Source organism: Panicum virgatum, chromosome 4K (genome assembly GCF_016808335.1).
Source record: "Panicum virgatum strain AP13 chromosome 4K, P.virgatum_v5, whole genome shotgun sequence".
NCBI lineage: Eukaryota > Viridiplantae > Streptophyta > Magnoliopsida > Poales > Poaceae > Panicum > Panicum virgatum.
This window is the reverse complement of record NC_053139.1, coordinates 37,787,432-37,801,432: the sequence shown is the minus strand read 5'-3', so window position 1 is coordinate 37,801,432 and position 14,001 is coordinate 37,787,432. Positions and strand designations below refer to the sequence as shown.

The 14,001-nt window shown below is 50.6% G+C and overlaps 3 protein-coding genes across 3 annotated transcripts; 2 read left to right on the top strand and 1 right to left on the bottom strand.

Moving 5' to 3' along the window:
- Positions 1 to 251: 251 nt before the first annotated feature.
- On the top strand, positions 252 to 1,901 carry LOC120703849 (NADP-dependent alkenal double bond reductase P2-like). Its single transcript, XM_039988038.1, has 4 exons — positions 252 to 581; positions 693 to 1,046; positions 1,146 to 1,228; positions 1,308 to 1,901. The coding sequence occupies exons 1-4, from the start codon at positions 363 to 365 to the stop codon at positions 1,678 to 1,680; spliced, it is 1,029 nt and encodes a 342-aa protein (XP_039843972.1). The 5' UTR covers positions 252 to 362; the 3' UTR covers positions 1,681 to 1,901.
- Positions 1,902 to 5,931: 4,030 nt separating this feature from the next.
- Positions 5,932 to 7,007, top strand: LOC120702188 (protein STRICTOSIDINE SYNTHASE-LIKE 10-like). Its single transcript, XM_039985928.1, has one exon. It carries the CDS (start codon positions 5,932 to 5,934, stop codon positions 6,982 to 6,984), a length of 1,053 nt encoding a protein of 350 aa, XP_039841862.1. The 3' UTR covers positions 6,985 to 7,007.
- A 654-nt stretch (positions 7,008 to 7,661) lies between these two features.
- LOC120703848 (beta-glucuronosyltransferase GlcAT14A-like) lies at positions 7,662 to 12,618 on the bottom strand. The gene is made up of 4 exons (XM_039988037.1): positions 11,765 to 12,618; positions 10,748 to 10,823; positions 10,556 to 10,671; positions 7,662 to 8,773 (listed from the first exon to the last, which is right to left on the bottom strand). The coding sequence occupies exons 1-4, from the start codon at positions 12,366 to 12,368 to the stop codon at positions 8,259 to 8,261; spliced, it is 1,311 nt and encodes a 436-aa protein (XP_039843971.1). The 5' UTR covers positions 12,369 to 12,618; the 3' UTR covers positions 7,662 to 8,258.
- Positions 12,619 to 14,001: the final 1,383 nt, after the last annotated feature.

The following is a 14,001-nucleotide window of genomic DNA, read 5'->3' as shown; positions in this document are numbered from 1 at the left end:
GGTCTTTAGTTCCCCCAACATTAGTTTGTCCAAATAAATACTACTCCTATTGTCCTGCTGTGCGACGTGATGACAAAACTGACGGGCAGGAGCCGCATCTCCGCCGGCACCCGCGGCCGCCCCTCGGCATCTAAGCTCGCCGTCGTCTTGTCCAGTTGTCCTGCTCTCTGCTCTCGTCGCTGGAACCAACGCGCGGCGGGCCGGGCGTCCTTATATTTTACGGGGCTCCAATCCAAGTCCAATCCAACTCGATCGCGTCGCGTCGCGTCGCCTCACCTCACCCAACCCAACGCACCCCTCCGTGCTCAGTGTCCGGCCTTGCTTGGTCTTGCGGCGAGCATTGCTGTTGTTCGCCGCCGGCGATGGAGGTGAGGAACAGGTACGTGGCCACCCGGCGCCACATCGAGGGCGCCCCTACGGAGGCCGACTTCGAGGTGAGGGAGGAGACGGCGCGCTGGTCCCCGGACTCCGGCGAGGTGCTCGTCCGGAACCTCTACCTGTCCATCGACCCGTACCAGCTCAACCGCATGAAGCGGAGCAGCGCGTCCCACCTCGCCGTCGACGGCATCCTGCCCGGCCAGGTACGTAATTTATATTAAGCAACAGCAGCCACCTCTCCCTCCGGCCACTGCGCATATATATTACTCACTGAGAGCGAGGCTCCTCTCGATCTCCGGCCGTCTGGGCGGCAGAGGATCGCGGCGTACGCGGCCGGCGAGGTGGTGGCGTCGGCGAGCCCGGAGTACGCGGCGGGCGACGTGGTGGCGGGCGTGCTCGGATGGGAGGACTACACGCTGTTCCGGCCGTCCCCCGCTGTGCTCATGTCCAAGGTCGACGCCGCCGCTGTCTTCCCGCTGTCCCACCACATCAGCGTGCTGGGCACCAGCGGCATGACGGCCTACGGCGGCCTCTTCGAGGTCTGCAAGCCGGCCAGTGGGGAGAAGGTCTTCGTCTCCGCGGCGTCGGGCTCCGTCGGCAGCCTCGTCGGCCAGTTCGCCAAGCTCGCCGGCTGCTACGTCGTCGGCTGCGCCGGGACCAAAGCCAAGGTGACCCAATCGAATCCACACATGGCATCAATCAAATTAACGTCCTGCTCAGAATTCAGCAGATGAATGATGAAAACTCTGAGTCAATTTCATTCCCAGGTCGACCTGCTCAAAGACAAGCTGGGATTCGACGACGCGTTCAACTACAAGGAGGAGCCCGACCTGAAGTCAGCTCTCAAGAGGTCAGTGCGTGCCACTGCTGCTGCTCATGAATCATGACGCTCTAGCTCCACCTGAACCTGAACATCTCGGCAATGGCAGGTACTTCCCCGACGGCATCGACATCTACTTCGAGAACGTCGGCGGCGAGATGCTGGAGGCGGCGCTGGCCAACATGAACACGTACGGGCGGGTGGCCCTCTCCGGCGTCATCTCCGAGTACACGGGCTCCAGGCGGCGCGCGGTGCCGGACCTGCTGGAGGTGATCTACAAGCGCATCACCATCCGGGGCTTCTTCGCCTGGGACTTCCTGCCCAAGTTCGCTGAGTTCAACGCCGCCATCGGCGAGTGGGTCCGGCAGGGCAAGGTGCAGGTGATCGAGGACGTCTCCGACGGGCTCGAGAGCGTCCCCTCCGCGTTCGCCGCGCTCTTCAGCGGGCAGAACGTCGGCAAGAAGCTCGTCAAGCTGGCGTAGAAACAGGGAGGGAGGCAGCTGACCGTACCCAGTAGTTCAGCACGCGGAAAGTTTTACACACTGCGTGAAATTTACCGTGGTGTTAAATTGATATAATTTTGTACTTTTGGACGCCGGAAAACAAAGATTTTTATCGGGGTGTTAAATTGATGTAATTTTGTACTTTTGGCCGCCAGCAAAGAAGGTAAACATAAAAAATAATATTTCTGTTCGGCCAGTGATTTCAGCTGATGCATCAGTCTTCTGTGAGAGACACTACTACAATAACCTATTTTCCGACAAATAAAAAAAAGAAAATGCCTCCCGAGCCCATCAGAGATCCGCCGAGCCCATCCACAATGCTCCGCCTTCCGTGCCACACAGTGGCGGGGAGGGAAGGGCGGGCGCGGCCACACACCACCATCCCGCACCGCGCCCACCACGTGTAGCTGCCTCGCTGCAAGATCCAACCTCTCGTGCCGCCGCTTTCCTCCGCTTGTCGCCGCGCGCAACCGTTGGATCCGGCCGCGCCGCCTCCGGATCCGCCCCACCTTGAGTGGTGTGAGTGCCTCCCCCGCCCCTTCTTGGCCCCTCGTCGACTTGCACACGCGGATTCGCGCCCCGCCGCACGCCTCACCTAGCACCGCAGCCGTGGCCGCACCAGCTGTGGGAGAGGGAGGGGGCGGCGGGAGCTAAGTGTGGTGGAGAGGGGGAGGGAGAGTAAGATAACTGTGGACTCCAAACCCTAAGAGTTATATATGTGTGCTCACAACTTGGTCTTTTGAGTTGGCGGGCTGGGCCTGTTTTACCGAGGCGGTTGAGTTACTTTGCCACCTCGGTTAATAGTTAATCGAGGCAATTATGTTAGGATGACCGTCTCGGTTAATCAATTTTGTGTTGTGGTTTTTTGTAACCGCTTCGGTTAATAAAAAATGAAAATGACTGCCTCGATTCGAGACGGTTAAGAATCGTGCCTGTCTTCGAGGCCATTTTTAAAGGCCGCGGTTAATATTATTTTAGCAATGAGAGAATAAGATGAAATAAATCAAAAAATAAGCTGGAATAAGTCAAAAGAAGACAATATTAAAGCGTCCTGATATCCTTATGATTCAGGCATTGGTTAACTTGCTGGTTAATGCATACCGATCGGAAGAATCATACAGTACTAGAAACCGCCACGGCATTGCCGCGGGTGGCTAGTGGATGTACATGTGGTATTTGATGGGAACAAAAGCAGATAGAAAAGTTTTTTTTATAGATTTTATGATGATTGGCATGAAGAGAACATGTTTTGTATAAAAAGTTCAATTTAAAAAGGCATCTGAACTTCTAGAATAGTAACCATAAATTGAATATATGGTTAGTTAGCTCTCTACTTTGTTAGTATCATAGCATGCAGCCGGCTACTTGATTATGAGGTAATGCATATGGATCAAGCTCAAACGACTACTTGCAACTTGTTTTGTTCAACTGATTCATATAGTACTTATTTAATGCAATTTTAGATTTTTTGTAGTGCCCGCAATATTATCCTGTAGATGGATTGGCTATATGTAGCTGATGGTAGAAGAGTGTTCCTAAACAGAATTTGAAGAACTAAGAATGGTAGTCGATTTTTTGATATTTGTTCGAGGCTAGAATAGTGATAAAAATAGCTAATTGATCATAGCAATAATGACCGCAAATTCTTAGTGGCCCGGGTCAGCACGACCCTATCCTTGTCCCTTGTTTGGTCGGTGGCGCCGAGGCTGAAGGTCTAATTCGGAGCGGTAGTAAATATCATGACTTAGCAATATTTGATTGATCACGATTATGAATATTCCATTTATTATGAAGGTTCGTAAGGAACTCATTATAGAATTGTTTCCAATGAAAATGGTTTTCTTTTGCATATCAAAACTAAAAATTAATCTTGCGGATACATATAATTTGGAAGAACCATGGTGGGGACCTCCAATGGCTTGCTTGCGGTAATATCTCTAGTGTTAAGTATGTGGATTGGGAGCTAATCATCCGTAAACAGCAACATTTGTATTAATGATGCATGCTTAAATGTTCTTAATAATTTTTGCTTGCATCGTCAATTGATTTCAGATTTTCACATCAACCTTTGTAGCTCTTTGAACCAGCTGCAAGATACTTCAACTAATGCACGTTTTGTGCAAATTAGCTGGTCAAAGCTTGTTGCCTCATTTTTTCTTTTCTTTTCTTTTTTTTTTTTGCGAAGGACTTGCTGCCTCATGTTGATCACACTGAATTCATTGAATCCAGGAGCAATATTGTTTCACAAACTGTGCACCAAAGCACGGATGGATCAGGCTTTGGCACACCGGTGACAGCTCACATGGATGTCCACCTTTTCGGCTACTCCTATGCCGTTGCCCAGTCCCTTGCACACCGCAGCAGCCTCTCTCTCTCAGGGTGTGTTTAGTTCGTGAAAAGTTTGCGAAAAAGTTGTTGTAGTACGTTTCGGCTTTATTTGGCAACTATTGTCCAACCATAGATTAATGTCTCAAAAGATTTGTCTCGTCATTTACAACCAAATTGTGCAATTAGTTATATTTTTTAACTACATTTAATACTCCATGCATGTATCGTAAGATTTGATGTGATGTGCGTCAGTGAAAAATTTTGGGAACTTTTCGCGGAACTAAACACAGCCTCAGCCACACACCAGCTCGTTATCCTCATCCCTATCTTGTCTGCTCTCTCACACCTCAGTCTCCACCTTATTTTCTTTTCCCTCTCGAAGTAGCCAGCAGCGAGCAGAGCAGCAGGGCGCCTGTGCCCATCGGCTTCTCCCTGGGCTCCCTGCCCTCTCGGCCTCGAGGCCTCTCCCTTGGCCAGGCCAGGAGGGCGCGTGTAGGACCACCGAGGCGCCGGCCCCGGCGCAGGAGGACGCGCGGTCCAAGGCCCTCGGTGCAGGCGGCCGCCGCATACAAGAGTGTGGCCGGCGCCGCCCCTCGGCCGGCAGGGGTTGATGTCCGGTGAGGCCCTTGCCTGGCGCGGCGGATGGCGGGGGCGGCCCCTAGTGGGTTGGCGTGACCCCGCTGCCTGAGCCCGCCGCCGGCTCTGTCCCCGGGCTGGCAGGGGCGGGAGGAGGCCGTGGCCTCGCCGCCTCCGGCCTCAAGGGTGAAGGTCGTGGTGGCCGCCGGCTCCATCCCTGGGCAGGCGCGGGCGCGAGGAGGAGGGCTGGCAGCCCCGAGGGAGAAAAGCTCGCGGCCTTCTCTGCTGGCGCGAGGAGCCTCGGCCCGGCGCTGCGAGGAGCCGGCAGGGGGTGGCCTCGGCCAGCGGCCGCGAGGAGCGGGCATCGGGGAGGAGGGGCTCGGCCAGCCGCCGGCCGTTGGTCGCCGGATTGACGGTCGCGATTTTTCTCGATGACATGGCACGACCTGGTGCCCTCTTTTGTTCCGTGTGGTGCCTTCTTTTGTTCCGTGAATTGTATATAGAGATGTGCAAGCAAAATTGTAGATTCATGCATAACCAAACAGAAGAACAAAGGGTACTTGCTAGCAGGGTTCACAATATCGCTCGAAATTTCGCGGTATACCCGATATTTCGGTTTTATCGGCGGGATCCGATATTTGTTTTACCGGCCGAATTGATTTTTTGAATATTTGTTCCACTAAAAAATAAATTAAAAAAGTAAACATAAAAAATAAAAAATAAAAAATTTCGATATTCCCGATATTTCGATTTTATCGGTGAGGACCGATTTTTTTTCCCTACCGGAATTAAAAACCCTGCTTGCTAGTAACTGGAATTAGTTCCAAATCAACATAAACATGCAGTTCCAAAGCAACTGAATGTAAAATACTGTAGAACTCACGACGTCGCCTGGAGCGGGAGCACCAAGCGAGTGAGCTCCGGCGAACCAGCCGCTGGCGGGGCAACCGATTCCGTGTGGGCGGCCTGTTGCGGCCATTCATCCTGCAAGCCTAGAACAGAACAGAATCCATGAGCAAGATGGCGGTTACTACTCTGCCCTCTCGATTACTCGCTTCTGATCGTATTGGGAACACAGCCAAAACGGATTCGGGATTCGGTCTTCCCCTTTGTTCCCGTTGTTCGTTTCTGGCGAGAGTGATCGATCCGGAGCTCGGCTCGGCTCCTGAATTCTGATGCCGCCCGCCGATTCGGAACTCGACGGAGCAGCAAGTCCCAGCAACCATGGGGCGGCTCCATAAAAGGCGAGACAGTACACGACCAGCACCAGCAATCGCTCGCGCCGATCAAACAAGAAACCTTCAGGCACTCGACGGAGCAGCAACCATGGAACGGCGGCGGCGCACGTCGAGGCTGACGGCTCTGCTCGCGTTCTCGCTCGCCGTCCTGCTGCTCGTCCCCTCTACCACCGCCGCTGAATCAGCGAAGGCCATCGACGCGAGCAGGAGCCAGCGCCTGGAGCTGCCCGACTCGCTGGTCGGCCCCGACGGCCCGGAGAGCGTGGCCATCGACGCGCACGGCGGCGGGCCCTACGTCAGCGTCGCGGACGGCCGCGTCCTCCGGTGGGGCGGCGCCGGCGCCGGCTGGGCGACGTACGCGTACAGCCCGAGCTACGCCGAGAACGGCTGCGCCGCGCCGTCCGAGCTCCCGCCGGTCGCCAGGGAGAGCTCGTGCGGGCGGCCGCTCGGCCTGCTGTTCCACCGCGGGTCCGGCGACCTCTACATCTCCGACGCCTACATGGGGCTGATGCGCGTGGGCCCGGGCGGCGGGGAGGCGACGGTGCTGGCGACGGAGGCCGGCGGCGCGCCACTGCGCTTCACGAACGGGGTGGACGTCGACCAGGTGACCGGCGACGTCTACTTCACCGACACCGACAGCAGCGAGACCTACCGGCGATCGCAGCACCGGATGGTCACCGCGACGGGGGACTCCACGGGGCGCATCATGAGATACGACCCGCGTGCCAACCGGGTCACCGTGCTCCAGTCCGGCGTCACGTACCCTAACGGCATCGCCATCAGCGCCGACAGGACCCATCTCATCGTCGCGCTCACGGGGCCGTGCAAGCTGATGAGGTACTGGCTCCAAGGGCCAAAGGCGGGTACGTCCGAGCTGTTCGCTGACCTACCGGGGTACCCGGACAATGTGAGGCCTGACGGCAAGGGAGGGTACTGGGTGGCGTTGCACCGGGAGAAGTACGAGTTTCCATTTGGGGTAAATAAGCACTTGGTCGCCATTGGGATTGGCGCCGAAGGTGAGAAGTTGCAAGAGATGAAGGGTCCTAAGAACGTACGGCCAACCGAGTTGGTGGAAACAAGAGATGACAAGATATACATGGGATCCGTAGAGTTGACGTATGTTGGCATCATTAGCACTTAGGGAGTTGAGTACCTAAGCTTACTACGAGATTCTCCAAATGATTTAGACCTAGTTTTATTGACATTTTGGTGTAGGTGTTTTTTCTAAACATTTTAGTTCTTTATAAAGTTGACTGAATGGTCCGTGTTCATGAATCATTATGAGCTTAAAGTTATCATTGTTAATCATTCTGCTTGCCACAATGGTTAGCACACACGATGTTCTGTTATGGGCGGGTGACAGTCTGCGGGCTCATTTCAGAGATGCACAGATCCTGTGAGGCAAGGGGCTGTTCCCTGGGACATCAGACATACACGGCAAGGAAAACCGAAATATTGGCAACAAGCTTTGTGAAGCTGGCATAGAAACAGAACCCAGGAGGCCAGGAGCCTGTTGCCTATAGTAGCTCTGTTCCACACAGACAAGAAAATACTGGAGTGGGGCAATTACTTTAAAGTGGAAACATACTGAAAACACTATGAAGTGGCGTCGTTGCGACTGAATGAAGTTCAGATATTTAGGGCACATGCAAATTAACGCGTACTGATTGGGAAAATAGGCGCAGGCGTATGCATGGCCAAGCAGAAAGAATCTCACCTGATGGCTCCTAGCATTGTTGCATGAATGTAGCAAACTAGTTTAAACGATCCAGACTCCAAACTGTACAAAAAAAAAGGTATTCAACATCTAAAAAGGTATTCAAATCTCAACAGCATTTCTAGCCTTCACTCAACAAAAACCGCAAGGCACAGAGACGCATGTGCTTACCAAATGCAGGCAAGACAACAGCAGAAACATTTTGCTATACTCATAAAAAAGGAGAAGAAATAAAAGAATACATGTGTGCAATCAAATGTATCAGTTTTCCCAGAAATATCTGCTAGTCAATACAACGAAGTCTCACACGCTACCAGCTGGTAAATACCCGGTGGTTGGTGCCATGGCTCCCAGACAAGACAAGCAAGTGGCCACCTTGCACAACCCGCAGCGCAGAGGTCAAAAATTCCAAGATTATTGATGGTTGGGGGCTGATATAATCATCTACCATAACCTAATGAGCTACTAGCTCTGTATAATCTCCGCCTGCTACATCTGTGGTCTCCTGCTGTACGGTAACTGAACTCAAGCGGCCTGTCTATAAGAGCACCTATCATATCATTGCATCCACGCAGACATGAGTATGTGCTGCTCCTTCAGCTAGTAGGGATTACTAGCAAATGGCTCAATGCCCTCACCTCAAATCCTCAAATTTGACCGTGTAAACCTAATGCCCCAGAATCATCTTACTGGGAGTTTCACAAGCAATGCTTGTCATCAAAACCTTCTTGGGTGAGCAAGCCTGTGACAAGTTTCTTTAATCTGTCCACTCCAGGCCCTGGGCGGAGATCTTGCACACGTTCAACAGTTAAGGGTCCTCCTTTCTCAGTTGTATTCAACAGATATGTCCATCCACCAGGCACAAATCCATCAGGTTGGCGGCCCAATAGTTCCTGGTCAATCTTGTCTAGCACTGGATCTTCTCTTCCGAACTTCCTTGCAAAGGGAGCATTACTGTTAAGCATACCTTCAAAGTCATCGACTGTGAGATAATGAGGATGTTGCTTTGGTGGGTTGTCCCAAGAAATGAAATGCAGATCATGGTTGACTGTGGTGTTGCGGAACTCTGGGACATTGCAGATAACCGTGTGGAAGTAACCCTCTGGTGAAGAAAGAAAGTTGGCATAATACATCAGGACTGTCCTTGGTAGGTTGTCCCATCCCCATATGCAGTATTCAATAAACTGATGAGTAAGCATCATCCATGCTGAACCTGAAATTGTAGAAACCAAGAATTTATATTCAACAGGTACAAAGTAAAGAAACAAAGATATGGAACAAAATGCCAAACCATATAGGACAATTCCAAGGCCATTTTAGAAGTAACCAAACATGTAGCCCTTTTCTTGTTTTTAGAGGAGCATGTAGTCTTTGGTTGTGCCATCAGAACAAGATCAAAGTGACAGGATTTTCTATAATGTCTCGTGTTTCCAATTTGGTTACTACAAGTTTAACCCAATAAGAAAGAGGAACTCCAACATCACCCAATAAATACTATTAGCATTGTTCCTCCATACAAGGAACATGCAGAGCAACGACCAAGGACTTCTGTGACTAAGCATAAAATAGAGTTGTTTGCTTTGCAATGAATAAATTGTGAAATTGGAGGGGATGTAGATAATGTCGGAATGACTTTAGTTGCAGAAGAAAAGCTTTCACCAATGCAAAATGGTGATTGCCAAGGTGATAACTGGTTGCTATATATATGCAGCCAATCCAATGTTCCTTCTGCATGATGCTGCTCCTCATACTTGTCTCTACTTGTTAATTGCTTGCATGGCTTATCAGGCCAATACACACAAACAACCTAAAGTAAACATAATTTTCTATCAAACTTTTATGAGACCCTCACTCCCTCTCCATTAAAAGGCTGCGATAGTTAACTATCCAAAATTGAAAAGAATTTTAAACTCTCTAAGAGGAAGCAATTAAGCTTAGGTGGAGGCATAACTGTCAGGACAATTTTAAGATTACAAAAAAGAATAGAATGAGAAGGTTGTGTCATATTTAGATAACTTCTATTTGCAAAGACATACATAGTAATTTGATTATCAAATATAAGAGTAAAGGATCCGAATTTGACAGTTGGTTGCAGAACCTTGCTATTGATGACAGAACACAAAATCAAAAGGTTACATCTGAGCCATATTTGTATTGAAGTCCCCCCCCCCCAATCCAGAAACAAGTTTCTCATTGTTAAGGTACCACTAGAACCAAAAATGAAGATTATTGTCTCCATACTGTTAAATAACACTCTAGGTTGCTATAAAGCAAATTTAGTGTCTCATAAAAATTGGTGACCAAATTGTTAGGTCCATGGAGAGCTAGACTGAAGCTATCTAGTGTCATCTCAACAGTCTGCTTTTAGTTCTTTTCCTTTCTTTGAGATACAGTACTGAAAATGATGTATCATCCATTTTCTAACTAACCATTTTATCTAAACAAGAAATTCTGGTAGTGCAGCGATAACCCATATATTTAATCAAGTGACAGTAAATGATGGACCATCACCATTACAATAGTGTCTAATTCTTCACCTTAGCACTAAAGCAGACTGCTGGACAAACTAGGCAAACAGTATCTGATGACAGAAGTACCAACATCATAGATGATACTCCCTCCATATAGGAAATAGATGACGTTTAGGACAGCGACACGGTCTTCAAAGCATAACTTTGACCGCTTATTTTTATAAAAATATTTGTTGAAAAGTGATATATGTATATTTTTATGGAAGTGTTTCTTAAGACAAATCTATTCATATAATTTACACTTTTTCAAACTCAATAACTTAAAAGTTATTCATGATTTATATTCCCAATGTTTGACTCACATCTTGTCCGAAACGTCATCTAAATCCTATATGGAGGGAGTACTCCACTAAAATAACACACCAAGGTCAGCGAGTGAAATATAGTGAACATCCTAGATGGTGCGGAAGAAGAAAACTCAAGGTGAGACAGCTCATGTCAGAACATCAGGAAAGAGTATTTACCAGTAAAAAGCTTGAATGCAGTTGGGACACTCCTTTTCTCTGTAATCCAGAAAACATCAGACTTCTGCAGGCTGTATAGCCCAGGGTCGATGATCACTGGTTTTGCCCTCTGGTACCTATATTGACAAATTTAGCGACTGCACAGCTCACTGGGAACAGATAACAAAAGTTTCAGAGAAACTCCATGCTTACTCCTTCCATCCGATGTCGCTGGTATGCTCAATGAAGTTAAGCTGCCTGGGCAACTCAGAGAGCACATGCAACAGATCTGGCAAAAGGATAGGCAAGTCAGAAAAAAACAATGAGGCATGTTGATCACAAGTTCACAACAACATTCCATGAACAGGCCCAGTATATACAGTGAAATGAAGAGCGATATGCACCAGGGCGCTCCTGAAACGAGTAGATCGGAATAGATGAGGCAAAACAAGACTGCAATCAGGTGGGGCGGAGCAGAGAAGGTCTCTATTTAAGGGAAAAAAACACGCCTCAAGATTTGACTTCCCCCAGATAGTACCTAGGCTGTGTTTGGTTGGGGCATGAGAAAATTGTCATGAAAACTTTTCATCCCTTTGACCACTAATTAAAGGTATTAGATAAAGTCTAATTATGAAATAATCTTCACAATCATGGTACTGTAGCATGTGCTGTAGCTAATAAGTTCTTTTGACCGCATGAATAGAGGACGATTTAGGGGTGGTTACTGTAGCATCACTGTAGCCAATCATGGTGCAACTTGGCTCATTAGATTCATATCGAAAAGTTGCACCCATCCATGAAAAAGTTTCGCAAATAAACTTCGTTTAGTACTCCATGCGTGCGTTCGTCTTTTTGCGAGAATTTTTACCAAACACGGTGCTAGAAGCGGGCAAAAGTAACCAAATTCCCAGACCAATTGGGAAAAAGCATGTCCTAAATTAATCGAAACATCACTCCATTCCCCACCTGGCAGCTTGAAGCGTATAAATTCGCATCTTTGCCAAACACTTGCAGGCAGGCACTGTACGCCAAGTTTCAAATCCCCAATCCCACTGGTATCCTCCCGTGGGGTGACGCCCCCAACTTGGAATCGATCTAGCCTAATTGGCACGCAAAGATAGCGCCTTTGGAAGCACCAGAAACTTGGGATCAAAGGTCGCGTCCTGGCACGACCGATCGATCCAATCGCGAGACTTGGGGCGAAGGGAGGCAGATCGAATCTGCGCTTACCGTCCTGGGTGACGAGCGGGTAGTCGGATGCGGAGAGGTTGATGAACCAGTCCCAATCGCCCCCCTCGCGCAGCAGGATGGCCGCCGCGTGCAGCGTGTTGGCCACCATGGTCGGGCCCCGGTAGGTGACGAGGTTGGCGCGTGTGACGACCCTGACGTTGCGGAACCTGGCGTAGACGGGGTCCGCCCGGACGGCGGCGGCGAGCTCGGCGCGCTCGGCGGCGGGGGCCTCGAGGTCGAGGTGCACGACGTAGGTGTTGGCCGGGTGGTAGAGCGCCCGGAGCGTCCGGCGCAGCGCGGCGCCGTCCCCCGCGGAGCCGGAGATGAGGTAGGCGATCCTGGGCACGGCGGGCGGCGGCGGGCGCTCCCCGGCCCGCATCTGCTGGCGGAGCTTGGCCTCGACGAAGAGCGGCTCGGCGGAGGCCGCGGTGGGGAGCGGCGAGAAGGAGAGGAGCAACGCGCGGGAGGAGGAGAAGAAGAGCGACGCGGAGATGAGGAGCGAGGAGAGCAGGACCGACGCGAGCAGCGGCGCCGCCCACCGCCGGTGGCCGTGGATGTGCGCCGCCGCGCCGGAGCCCGGCGACGGCGGCTTCGCCTCTAGCATCCCCCCCGCGCTCCCCTCCCCGCCTCCCTTCCTTCCTCCTCCTCCTCGCTCCGGCGGGGCGGCAGCGGTGGCCACCGGACCGGATCGCGCCGCGGGGGCGGCTTAATTGGGTTGGGGGCGGGCCGGCGACGGTTGGGGCTCGCACGCGATGCGGCGTGGCGTGGTGAGGTTACCGCGGGCGCTGCGGAGGTGGAGGGGGAGAGGAGGGAGGTGGGCACGGGCAGGAGCGCGTCGCGGCGGGCGGCCTCGTGAGTGGGTGTGGTGGTGGGTTCCTTTGGCTTTGCGTTGGTGCGCCGCTGCCCGCCGGTCGCGTCGGGTTGGCGGGCGCGCAGGCGCGGGCGCTGCCGTGGCCTCGTGCCGCGGATGGGGACTGGGAGCACGGGGCCGAAATGGTCGTCCCGTCCCGTCCCGTGGAGACGGAGCAGCGGATCGGCGGAGTGAGGTGTTGGGTTTGGAATTTCCGGTCGCCCAGTAGAATAGGTTGCTTTTGTTTTTAAATGTTGTTTCTTCAATTTGTCAAAGATCAAGCGTACAGAACTCCGTATGTACGGATGGACCATTGAATGCTTAAATTTTAGCACCTTTAACACTCGTACTTTTGCTAAATTTTTTTAAATCTGGTCTAAAATTTAGCCCACTCTATTAACACTTCTGTCTGGATGGATTAATGCTAAAGTTTAGTGCTTTTGAGTATTATTAGCACTGGAATCAAGCACTGCCTAAAATCAAAGTGAGTTTCACCGGTTTGTTTGCCAGCTTTAATCAAACGTAAACCAAGGGCATTATGTTATGACATGTTAGCTAACTGCTACCCAGCCGGCTAGGCTTGTATTAATGGTTCCCAACCAACCACATTTGATGCAGTGGATGGGTCAAGTCGGTTGGGTTAGCAATAACGAAGTCACTGTTTTGGAATAATCCCAGGCCAACTGAATAATACTTTAGCAAGGATAATATGATTTGGGTTTTGGCCGAACTGTCTTGACACGCAAATCTCACGCTACTTGTTGTGTGACGAGACTGACAAATCATTGGGCCCTGACACTCTGTTGCAGTGCCTCTACACAATTTTCTTTTCTTCCTCTTCGGGAAGCATGAGTCAGCGTACAGCCGTCAGTAATGATCTCTCGCCGTCGTCCCTTAATTCAGCGAATGAAATGCAACCTCAAATCCATTAACCACGATCGCCGTAAGAAAAAGTCTTCGATGCCATCATGGCACTAAAAAGAGCAAAGTGTCGGAGTGAATGCAGGGAATGCAGGGAAAAGGAAATTTTCCTAGGGAAAAGGGAGGAAAAGGAAATACTTGCAAGAAAAGGGAACACACCGTGTTGGATGCTATCACCTGCCGTGTACTTCTTCGATTTCTTTTGCCACATTTTTTCGGGCTAGTACTCAAGTCTCACTTTACTTGAGTGGCACTAAAAAAATGTCATCCTGGTAGGGGGGAGGTACACGTGTCCAAGAGTGCGTAAGCGCATCTTCATCCATTAGAAAAATATTTTTATTTTATAAATAATAGCAGCAGTAACACCGTTCCTCTTTTGCATTCTGCATTTTTAGGGTCCCAGAAAGTACTGCTAGTACGGTTGAAATCCGCCCCTAGTTGTTAATTTGTTGCTTAACTAAATTCT